Below are 13,442 nucleotides of genomic sequence, written 5' to 3' on the forward strand. Positions count from 1 at the left end.
CTTCGGCCACTAAACCTAAGGTGGGAATTAGACCTTTATGGTGAACTAGTTCAGCAAACGCACACAACAATCGGATGGCATTTGGATGAATTTGTCCTAGAGGTATTTTGTGGGTAAGAACGAAATTATGAAGGAAAGGAGTGAGAGGAAAACGAAGACCACCTCGAAACTGTTCTTTATAAACAACAATATGATCGGCGTCATGGCGATAGTTAGCACTAAAGGATGGATCACAGGAATGCAAAGTGTAATCAAAGGGAATGTCGTATGTCTCGCGTTTACCAGGAAGCATACCGTCATCAATCTTAGAGGTAAACTCAATTAAATCCCTACGGTAATCTACAGTGGTCCCAGAAGAAGGAGTGGCAACACTAGAACGGGTGCGAGTCATGATGCGAAGAAAATAAAAATAAAAAGGAGAAAGAAAATACCTGATAAAAATGGAGGGGACGATCGCCAAGAAAGAAAGAAGAAAGTAGAAATTTGCAAGAAAGAAGGGAGAAAACAGAAACTTGCTAGAATGAAAGAAGTAATGGGAGAAAGAAGAAAGAGAAGCAGTTATAAGGGAAGGTAAGAAAGAACACGTGGAGAAGGGAGAGAGCGTAAGAAACGGAAAGGACGGGTATTATTTGATTTTGATTTTCAAAATTTTGAAATTTCAAAAAGTGGGCCACGCGGCATGAAGATAGGATAATTACTTCATAACTAAGGTTACCCTGCATTTAAGTTATCCGGGTAGTGTTTCAAACAACCATAAATGGTTGCGCTACGGAATAGAGAGGGGAGGGGCTAATGATGGATACGCATTTGACCCCAGTACATATAGTCAAATAAGTATGGTAGACAGCAGACACCAAACAGCTGTCATTAGTCAGTAGACGCAGATCCTAACTGATATGATCTTTGGAATCCGGAAAGATTGGGATTGACCTAATCCCTATTTTCCAGCATGAGTCCGAATTAAACACAATCACAAGAAGATGACCTTGAGTCAATTAATGAGAAAGGATTCTATATAAATAGACCGAAGACCAAAGGTAAACCCTAATTCATTCTCTTTAAACTACGTCATTTATCTTTGAACCTTACAAGGTATCTGATTTAGGCATCGGAGTGTGGTCGGACACAAACGTCCGACTCACTCTAACCTGTATTCGTGATCTCAGGTTGACAAGAGAAGATCCTACCATTCGCAGAACCATCATCTAGAATAACTCGTAGATAGTAATGGTTTAAATCTTTTACCAACTGTATATTCTCATGGAAAGGCTGATTTCCCTTCGTCCACAAAAGATAGGCTGAATTTCCTTTTTAGATGTCCCAAATAAATCTTTGATTTCCTTTTAAGGAAGTTAGTTAATTAAGTATTTCACTAAAACATCCTTAGTTAAGTTAGTGTTCAGTCAACTTGGTTCAAGTTTTGATAATAACATCAATTAAGTACCTAAGATTTGGGTATTTTAAAACATATCATGTAGATATAACATGAAATTTTAAACTGCTCAAATTACAAACCCGCATCATGAAAGATAGTAGAATCAAATCTTGATAAAACTATATATATATAATTAAATTTACATTGGTAAAAATATATACATTATTAAACTATATGTAATTTTTTTTAGACTAACTATATGTAATTGTTAATAAAAATTATCGCACTGAATAAATGTTTTATTAACTAATTTAACATTGATAGAAAGCCAAGGCAACGCTTGCCGCTTGGTCATTTTGCTAGTCATTGCTAATTCTCTGGAGGTAGTTTGGCGGTGAGTAGGGACATTGAATAGGCCAGGGTTATTAATTACAATTAATTTTCTTCCGACGACCCCTTGTTCTTTAAGAACACACAACTTCTTCTCTCAAAATCAAATCAAACTGAGTAGCCAGATATGTGTCATTAGTAGGCGGATAACCCTAATACCAAACCCTGATACTAATACTAAGCCTAAACCCTAATAAATGGGGGCCTTAGCCATCCAAGCTAGACTCACTGGTTATGAAAATTTACGATCAGGAGTTGTAATCTCGGATACTCCTCAACCATTTAATTATGTTTTTTTTCTTATCTCATTTATAGGTATGAATTTCGTAGGTCGAAAAAAACAATATTTTCATGCTGCATTACAATCTGTGTGGTGGCACTCTCCTGGGCTGCCATCACACAGTCCTTTATCTCACTGTGTGGTGGCATCCTAAGAGAGTGCCACCATAAAGATTGTAGGTCTTCCTGCTAAGGCAGTTAGAAAATATTGTTCACCGCTCTCTTTATTGTCTTGTCATAAATCTGTGTCATTTAAAATTGTACTATAAAAAGGTCGTTTGGTTATACCCATTAAGCATTTGAATAGTTTCAAAAAGTTCATATTAATCTATTTTTTTAGTAATAACAACAACAATGGATCCATCATTTGTTGATTGTTCATGCCCTATTTCAGGTTGTCCTGTCGTTGGCTCATCTGAAATTATTTATGCTCACTGCAAAATGATGCATAATCACTCTGTTACTAATTTTGATTTTTATATCAGTTTTGTTGTTTCGCTTAGAGTTGATTATGAGTCTTTTGTTGTTTTACAAGAGAACAAATCCAATGATGTATTTGTTTTGCACAACAATTCACAACCTACTGGAAACAGTTTAACATTGTGTCGTCTTGGACCGTCATAAAGTAGCCGCCACAATTTTATTATTGAATTTTTTTAGTGATGATAGATGCGTCAGGCTTGAAGCTCTTGCTGGCAATTTTCAATCCATTGAATCTTATAACAGCTCTTCAGCATGGATTGTTTTTGGTGGAAGTCGTACATTTGTTGTTGAATGTTTCACAAATTTGGATATCATCGTGTATGCTGATACTGCAATGCTTCCAGACCCCTTACAAGACGATTCAGATTTTGATATGTAGAATCACAAATAAATTATGTAATTTCTAGTTGTTTAAATTCACTTTATAAATTCGGGATGACCTATATGAATATATCCAAACGATGTTAATGTAAATGTTTGTTTGAGGCTTCTTTGGAAACCATGCAAGTACGTACATCTGGTTTATTATGCGTGCGTATCATGAAATATGTTATATTTTTCAACGTAAGGATCCCCCGTTATAGATCAATATAGTACTACTCCACCTTTGTTAGGTTTTTCTTTTTGAAATTTTATTCTCAGTGAGACTGAGATTATCATTAATACCTATGGTAAGCTTTTCAATTTTTGAATGCATTGAATTCATTATTAATGGTGATGTAGAGAACCGGTGGACACTGGACTAGACGGAACCCATAGTCTTGAAATTTCCACTAACGTATTATTACTATAAGATCTATGACTGAACAAGTCTTTTTAATGTTTACTGCAGTTAATAGACGGCTTGTCGTCTACAGTCACTTGCCATATCGTATTAAATAGGGGCAGAGCCACTACCCAAAATCTGAATTAAGGAGTTAATACTCTTGTGAGGCTTACGTGGCTTGACTACAGTTATTTTAGCTTTTCATATCCATACCTTAAAAAAATGACTTTTTGATGAATCAAAATTATAAATATTAATATTTAGGTGACCACAATTAAGTTATAAAAAATATAGTGTTCGCAGTATATACAATTGGTTTACTTTTGTTTAACTGTAATGGAGCTAATGCAGTTCTATTATTTGCGTGTCATGAATCTTCAAAGTATATTTAGTTGGTTTGTTACCTTTGGAATATATAAATGTTATAAATTTTTACGCGTGTCTCTGTTATATCTACTTGATATAGTTTTAAAATACTCTGACATATTTTATCTTAAAAATATATGCTCTAACTTGAATACATAACTATCTTTAAACTACCCTTCCTCCCTTCTCTCAACATTATTTGTGTTCTGATTATACTAATGTTTTTTAATTGAGATATGATTTGAATAAATAATACACATACAGTTTATTTTTATTGGTGTATTCTTTTTGTCAAAGATGGTAATCGACTCTTTATAGTCTCAATTGTTAGTTTTTATCGGTGTATATATATTTTTGGTGTTTCTCTCAATCTGTTATACGTGTTTTATATGTGTATTCTAAATGTACGTATCAATTAGAAAAAAGTAGTCGTAAACCCGCGCAACTGCGCGAATTAATATAATATTATCGATTTTATAATATTTTTATCATAGTATGTTTATACATTTGATTTATTTTATTTAAGTTTAGAAATATTATATTAAATACAATTATAAATTCTCATATTATGAACAAAAGTGATTATATTACTATATATTATTGATACAAAAATTATCGTATACGAAATTAATTTTCTGTAGTTCAAACAAAATATTTAGTTTTGCTATGGCCTATAGTTTTATATAAGTTTAACTGATTGACGCTTTTAAAGATATAAAACACACTACCAGTTAATTAAGGTCTTTGGGTATGGATTAAAGCATTAAACATATGAAGAAACTATCATGGTACAAAAAAGAGAGCAAATATTATGATGATATAGATATTTGATATTGTTATTAAAAATTAATTAAATTGACAATATATATGAAGAATATGAAGTTAAATTAAATTAGAAGTTAGAATAAAATTTTAGTTAGAATAAAGAAATTAAAATAAGAATTAAAGAGAAATGGTTGCTCTCTTTGTCAACATTGACTCCGCTTCGTCCGAAATAGCAGCACCACAAGCACTCTGACGCCGAAAGCACGAGTTGTGGCATGAATAGCCGGACTGCTTTTGTATCTCTTGATTATTAATTCTTTTTTTGTACCATAAACCCCGTTAATAAAGAAAAGTGATTCTCTGGTCACATAATTAAGGGGGTTTTTGTTGACTTGTTTAGAAAAATTGAGTGATTTAGCTAAAAATATCCAGAAATAACTCACAGTTCTTGGACTTTGGTGCTAAAGGCATATGACATGATATGCATTATGTTTGACGACAGATACCTCCACAATATCAATAAGATTAACCTGTTATCAAAAGTTCGACAAGGTGCCTTAACTCTAGCCATACATATTAGTTCAATATCATAAACAAGTGTGTGGAAATTATCGACACTAAATTAAAAAAGAATTTTACTGAACAATCTTATACTAAAATGTATACTAACTCGGTCACAAATTACAGAATAATCTTATACTAACTAGGCCAAAAATTAAATCATTCCAATCGAAAGCCGGAAACACGAGTTTTGACATGAAGAGAGCCGGCCAGCTTTCCTATTTCTTTTGTGTCTCTTGATAGTAAACTTGATTCGAAGTAAATTCACGATTCGAAGTAAAATATTGTAGAAACCTGTGGAATTACCCGGAAAAAAATAGTTTATTATAAATTCTCATTAAAAGCGACGTATTTTTAAACTTAAAAGTAAAATAATCAAATATTTATTTTACTTACTTGAAAATAAATAATTGTAAACCGTTACCGTTGCCATGTCCATTTCTTTTGATATAAGTTCATCCCTTGGCCACATTAACAGTACAAAGGAAATCATTGAAAACCCCAATCGGACGCTGGGAACACGAGTGGTGCCTGTACTTATTTTTTATCATTCTCTTAAAAAATAAAAAAGATGGATATATACGAATACAGAGATCTGTGCACATTTTATCTGCATGTTATACAACAAATATGATGTGGATTTTATCGTGACTCTGCACAGGCAGAAGCTTTAAGAGAAATTTTACTTATCAGAAAAAATAATAATTATAAACCAATGCCGTTGCCATGTCCATATCTTTTACTATAAGTTCATTCCCTGGGAACATTAACCGTACACATCGTAAACATGGATAACCCCAATTGGATGCTGGGAACATGAGTCGTGACTACTTTTCTTTTAATCAAAGGGATGGATATATATATGGATACAGACATGTGCATATGTTTTATCTACGTGATATTCTTCGGCTATGACGTGGTTTTGACAATGTCTCTGTTTACGCAGCAGCTTGAAGGCATATTTCACCCTTTTTATAAGAAGAAACCGTGTAGAATGTCCTCTCAAAAGCTGCAGGAATCCGAGTCAGCTTTCCAGGACGTTCAGATCAGTCCAATCGAAGGTATAACTATAGATATCTTGGCATACGAATGTGCTCTATGGACTAGTTAACTAATTTGTTATTAGTACGGCTAATATGGAAAACAGTTCAATAGGACGTCGGAAACACGAGTTACGTCATAAATAAAACAAATATTTTAGGATTAGAATTGGTATTGGGGTCTGGTTTTAAGACTAGGGATTAGGATTATGGTCAACGATTAGGGTTGGGATCTAGTATGTAATTCGAAAGAACATGGAGTAACAATCTACAATATTAAAATCTCTATGTGATTCGAAAGCACACTAGTATATTTCGATAGATATTATTAAGATATCATAAATTTGTAACAACTAGTCAATAATCATCAGGCTTTCTCACCTACCCCGAATATGATATCTATTAAATGTAAACATTATGGGCAATAGATTATATATTTTCAACAAGAGTGTTGTGTTTTCATAGAGTCTAGAGTGGTGATTTGTTTGTTTTACATGAATTTGTGAAGCGGTGATGTGTATCATCATGCTTTCGCACCTGCCAAGGTAAGGGGACTTTCGGCAGCCCTGTAGAAAATATATGAAATAACACGTAGATATAAATTTAAATTTGCCCATTTCCGTTTATATCCATTTTGTTTTCACTCCATTAACTACGCTTTCATGGAGACGGCAAATTCGGATATATTTGGGTATATTTGGCAAAGATTCAAATGTGCCTTGGGTTTACTTGGTAAATACTGAATAAATGACGGATTAAATTGGCAAAATTAAAAGATCGTGGTATATTTTGCAAAACCCCTATAGTTGTGGGTAGATAAGTTCATTTTTCCAAATTTTAATATAAACCATGTCCATGTCCGTGCCCATCTTTTAAAATAAGTTCACAATCATGCCCACCTTATGAAATATTTCTGGATACGCCACTGGCGCACAAAAGCAAAAGATTACAACTCACAAGGATATTGAAGGATTACAAAAGTAAGCAAAATTCCTATAGACATCGTTTTGTCAAAAATTCTCCTGTTTCTACATTTCCACAACTCCCAAATTGAAAAGAACCAGATAAGCTTCCAAAGATCTCTAAATTGTCTATCAGAAAAAGATATCCATTGAAAGAAAAAAATCTTCCAAGGAATAAGGAGTAGCCCAATAGAAATTGCACAAAGAAGAAATCAATGCCCAAGAACGCCAAGCCACCTGACAATGGTAACTATATGCAATCTCGTCTCCTCTTCCGTACAAATATGACAAAAAGAAGAATCTTGCTGTAAAATACCTTGTCTAACTAAGGTAAGCTTTTGAAGAAATTCTGTCTCTAGCAAGAAGCCATGTGAAAAATTGGATACGAAGTGGGATCGTCATCTTCCAAATCGAACTGCACATATCACAGTGACCTGCTGAAGAAGAGAACAAAGTAAATGAAGAGTAAAAAGATTGGCATAATTAAACTAAAATTTTACCAACTCTGGAAATAAAAAATTATAAACCACTGCCATTTCCATGTCCATGTCTTTAAATAAAAGTTTATCGATTGTGTACATTAACTGTACAAAGGTAAACATGAAAAACCCCAATCGGACGTCGGGAACACGACTTGTGCATGTACTGGTTTTATCATTTTCTTAAAAATAAAAATAGATGGATATACGGATACAGACAATTATACAGTATTTACCTATAGGATATTTTACCAGGATATGATGTAGATTTCACAATGACTCACGCAGCAGCTTCAAAGAAGATTTCGCCCTTTTTAGAATACGAATCCGGATAGGATGACCTCACGAAAGTTGTAGGCATTCGAGTCAGCGTTCATGAGTGTAATACCCCGTAATTTTAAGTAGTTAGAATATGCCACGAGGTCAAATTGGAGTAATCAAAATATTAAAAATAATATTTTGAGATTTCGAATATTAAGAAAAATAATCAGAAAGACCAAGTTTAATAGTCTAAAGATAATAGTAAGTTTTGACTATTTAAAATTATTAAATTAAATCACGGGAAGTGATTTAATAAATTTGGAATACGTATATTAAATTTAAATATAAATTTAATTTATATGTATCACTAAAGGTATATCGTAATAATAGGAATTTAAAATTTAAATCGTGAATTTAAATTTTAATAATGGGATATGAACAAGACTAATAGAATAGAGAATACGACTGGGCGTCGTAGATAAAAATATATTAATAATAAATATATCAATAAACCACTCTAATTGGAGAGTTTATTATTTCGGAAAAAACCCCGAAATTAAAATGTCGAAACTCGGAAGTCTCGACGAGTAATTAAAGAAAATAAGTTAAATATATATATTTATATATATATTAAAGAAAATAATAAAAAAAGGGATAAGAAGAATGGATCAACGGTGTGTTGTGGTGACCAAGTAAAGAAAATATTTCTTTTAATCTCTAGACTTTTTCTTCAATTAGTTTCCAGTTATTAAAGAATTAAATATTATTAGTTAGTCCAAATAAATATAAAATAATTAATATGTCCCGAACAAATAATTTTGGTGTCGATATTCGCAAAATAATTTGACAAAGCTACCGTCAAATTTTTATGAAATTTGGACGTAGTAATTTTATTCAAGCGGGACTGATTTGGACCTAATAAGTCGAATTCGAAGAAAAATTATATATTTATTCGTTTTATATTTTATTGGATTTTTGGATAAAGTTTGACGGAATTTGGAATTAGCCTCCGTTTGAGTTACGGACAACTAATTAAGAAGTTGTGTTACAGTGCATGATTGAGGTAGTACTAAATAGCACTTTTGCCATTTATATATATATGTATTCCCATGCACATTTTTATGCACAGGAATTCATTTCTTTCAAAAGAAAGAAATGAGGAGAGCTGCTAAGCTCTTAGAGGCACGCCCAAAGCTAGGGCATGACGCGGCGCGATTCATTTCGCGATTTCGGCTCCGATTTTTTCGATAATCCGCACGTATTCGAGGTAATAGCCGTTAATTTGAATTTGGTTATTTATAAATTGGATTATAATTAATATTATAATGTCGACCGTATCGAATCGATCGAATTCGAATCGGTTTAACATTTTCATTGCGGAATTGGATTGAGTTGAGTGTCGTATTGATGTTTGAATTGAAATTTGACGTTGGAAATAGGTCGGGAGGTCCGGAATCACGGATTCCGGGGCTGTTCGTGCACTGTGCGAACGCACAATGACCATACTGTGCGAACGCACAGTATGGTTACTGTGCGGACGCACAGTATGGTTACTGTGCGGACGCACAGTACCCACTGTGCGTCCGCACAGTGGGTTGACCGAGGGATCGATTTGGACTTTTATCCGATTTGGTTTGGTTCGATCCGGTTTAATTAATTTGGTCCGGTTCGATTCAATTGGTTCAATTTAATCCGGTTTATTCTAATCGATCCAAAAGGGACGTACGCGGATTATTAAAAAAAGTGGACTAGGACGTTTAAATAATTTAAACATTATAAAAAATAGAGATATTCGGATTATTAAAACGTAACAGCATTTTAATAAAGTAATAGGTTATTTAAACTATTAAAAGAAAACGAGAATCAAAATAAAAAAGTATTTGGTTTATTAAAACGTTATGACATTTTAATTAATTTATCGATCGATTAAATTGATAAATAGAAAAAAAAAAGGGATAATAAGTTATATCTAATAAAATTAGATATAATAAAAGAGTCGTTGATAAACGATAATTGTTAAAGTCTATCGGTTATACGATAAGACTAAAATTAGGGATTTTATGTCTGATATTGTTTTGACATTTGAATTCTAACTAGATACGACGAGCAGTCGATCTGCCAAGTCAGAACACCAGGGTGTTTTACTTGTGGGCGATCAGGAGCATACGTTTTTGGGGGACATCTGTTTTGTGAGTTTACCTTGTGGTTTTTACTTTTGAACATTTATATTTAAACGAAAAAAGGTTTTAACAGTATTTTTTGAAAACAGATCATACAATTGAGATTTGATTTGAATAAATAATACACATACAATTTATTTTTATTTTTGTATTTGTTTTGTCAAAAATGGTAATCGACTCTTTAGAGTCTCAATTGTTAGTTTTTATCGGTGTATATGTACTTTTGGTGTTTCTCTCAATCCATTATACTTGTTTTATATGTGTATTCTAAATGTACGTATCAATTAAAAAAAGTAGTCGTAAACCCGCGCAATTGCGCGAATTAATATAATATTATCGATATTATGATATTATGATATTTTTATCATAGTATGTTTATACATTTGATTTATTTTATCTAAGTTTTGAAATATTATATTAAATACAATTATAAATTCTCATATTATGAACAATAGTGATTATAATACTATATGTTATTGATACAAAAATTATTGTATACAATTTTAATTTTTTTGTAGTTCAAACAAAATATTTAGTTTTGCTATAGCTTATAGTTTTATATAATTTTAAGGCTTAAATGCTCCAAAAATCACGAACTATCGCGTGTTTTTGGTATTTAACACGAATTTTTAATTTTGGCATAAAAATACACGAACTATCTGATTTTTGTAAAAATAACACGGGAACCATTTTGGGCATAAAACGACACTGTTTTTGACCTAAAACGGCACCGTTTTTAACCTAAAACGACATCGTGTTTTAAAAAATGCAAACTTGGTCTTATATGCAAAAATTTGATACTTCATGTATTTTTATGCCAAAATTAAAAGTTTGTGTTAAATACTAAAAACACGCGAAAGTTGGTGTTTTTTTGTGAATTTAAGCCTAATTTTATCTGATTGACTCTTCTAAAGATATAAAACACATTACCAGTTGATTAAGGTCTTTGGGTATGGATTAAAGCATTAAACATATTAAGAAACTATCATGATACAAAAAAAAGAGCAAATATTATGATAATATAGATATTTGATATTGATATTAAAAATTAATAAAATTGACAATATATATGAAGAATATGAAGTTGAATTAACTTAGAAGTCATAATAAAATTTTAGTTAGAATAAAGAAATTAAAATAAGAATTTTAAAGAGAAATGGTTGCTCTCTTTGTCAACATTGACTTTGCTTCGTCTGAAATAGCAGCTATACAAGCAGTCTGACGCCGGAAGCACGAGTTGTGGCATCAATAGTTGGGCTGCTTTTGTATCTCTTGATTATTAATTCTTTTTTTGTACCATAAAACCCGTAATAAGGAAAAGCGATGCACTGGTCACATAAATAAGGGGGTTTTTGTTGACTTGTTTAGAAAACCTGAGTGATTTAGCTAAAAATATCCAGAAATAACTCACAGTTCCTGAACTTTGGTGCTAAAGGCATACGACATGATCTACATTATGTTTGACGACAGATACCTCCACAACATCAATAAGATTAACCTGTTAACAAAAGTTCGACAAAGTGCCTTAACTCTAGCCATACATATTAGTTAAATATCATAAACAAGAGTGTGAAAATTATCGAAACTAAATTACAAAAGAATCTTACAGAACAATCTTATACTAAAATGTATACTAACTCGGTCATAAATTACAGAAGAATCTTATACTAACTCGGCCAGAAATTAAATCATTCCAATCGGAAGCCGGAAACACGAGTTTTTGCATGAAGAGAGCCGACCAGTTTTTCTATTTCTTTTGTATCTCTTGATAGTAAACTTGATTCGAAGTAAATCCACGATTCGAAGTAAAATATTGTAGAAACCTGTGGAATTACCCGAAAAAAAATAGTTTATTATAAATTCTCGTTAAAAGCGACGTATTTTTAAACATAAAAGTAAAATAATCAAATATTTATTTCAATTACTTGAAAATAAATAATTATAAACCGTTACCGTTGCCATGTCCATTTCTTTTGATATAAGTTCATCCCCTGGCCACATTAACAGTACAAACAAAATCATTGAAAACCCCAATCGGACGCCGGGAACACGAACGACGCCTGTACTTATTTTTTTTATCATTCTCTTAACAAAAAAGATGAATATATACGGATACAGGCATTTGTGCACATTTTATCTGCATTTTATTTGCATGTTATGCAACATATATGATGTGGATTTTATCGTGACTCTGCACACCTAGAAGTTTTAAGAGAAATTTTACTTATCAGAAAAAAATAATTATAAACCAATGTCGTTTCCACGTCCATGTCTTTTACAATTAGTTCATTCCTTGGGAACATTAACCATACATATCATAAACATGGATAACTCCAATTGGACGCCAGGAACACGAGTCGTGACGACTTTTCTTTTAATCAAAGGGATGGATATATATGGATACATGCATGTGTATATGTTTTATCTACGTGATATTCTTCGGCTATGACGTGGTTTTGGCAATGTCTCTGTTTAAGCAGCAGCTTGAATGCAGATTTTGCCCTTTTTAGAAGAAGAAACCGTGTAGGATGTCCTCTCGAAAGCTGCAGGAATCCGAGTCAGTTTTCCAGGACTTTCGGATTAGTCCAATCGGTCGCCGGAAACACGAAATATTATGCGTACATATCATGAAATAGTATGCGTACATATCTTCAAATATTATGCGTACGTAACATGCAAGTACGTAATAAAATAAAATAATTTAGGGGTGAGCATCGGTCGGTTAGGTTGGAATTTTTTCGGTTTTTTTGGTTTTCGGTTTGGAAAAATCCCAATCCAAACCGTTCTTTATTTAGCCAAACACCAAATTTTTTTTTAACCAAAAAACTTCAGTCGGTTCGGTTTGGTCTCCATAATTTTTATCGGTTTGGGTTTTTAAAAGCCCATAAAAAAAAGTTAAAGTAAAGTCTATAATTTTTAATAAAAAATGAAATAAAGCCTATAATTTTTAATAAAAAGTTAAAGTAAAGCCCATAAATTCAAACTACAAATAAATTATAATATAGCAAAACAAAAACTTCCATTAACAATTATGAATATCGGAGTTTGTGAGTTAAAAACAAATGGATATATATGGATACAAGCATTTGTACATTTCTTATCCGGGCGATATCCGTCGTGATATGGTGCAGATCTCACCGTGACTCTAAACACGCAGGAGCTTTAAGGGAGATTTCACCCTTTATATAAGACGAATCCAGGTATGATGTGCACATGAAATCTGTAGGAAGTCGAGTCAGATTACCAGGGACGTCCGGATCGTTCCAATCAGCAATTTTAATTAACGATGATTTGGTGCTTTCTATCTATTTTTAATTGAAAAATAGAGAAATAGATAATACAGTATTTTCAATTTGTGTTGATAAACAAAATCTGTCAGAACAGGAGAACATGGCTCTTTCTATTCAACAGGTCAGAGATTAGTTGAAATGAAATTTTTGAAGAACAAACTTCAAAGTTTTCTGAAAATGCGTCTGATAAACTCTCAGATGACAACACATGCTATGAATTAAATACAAAAGGTATACAAGTACGC

The 13,442-nt window shown here is 32.3% G+C and overlaps 1 protein-coding gene across 1 annotated transcript; it reads left to right on the forward strand.

The window, feature by feature from the left end:
- The first annotated feature begins 532 nt into the window (after window positions 1–532).
- On the forward strand, window positions 533–3,440 carry LOC126681729 (uncharacterized). The gene is made up of 6 exons (XM_050377279.1): window positions 533–570; window positions 2,081–2,220; window positions 2,439–2,661; window positions 2,705–2,902; window positions 3,251–3,305; window positions 3,360–3,440. The coding sequence occupies exons 1-6, from the start codon at window positions 533–535 to the stop codon at window positions 3,438–3,440; spliced, it is 735 nt and encodes a 244-aa protein (XP_050233236.1).
- Window positions 3,441–13,442: the final 10,002 nt, after the last annotated feature.

The sequence above is a fragment of the Mercurialis annua genome, linkage group LG5 (assembly GCF_937616625.2).
Source record: "Mercurialis annua linkage group LG5, ddMerAnnu1.2, whole genome shotgun sequence".
Lineage (NCBI taxonomy): Eukaryota > Viridiplantae > Streptophyta > Magnoliopsida > Malpighiales > Euphorbiaceae > Mercurialis > Mercurialis annua.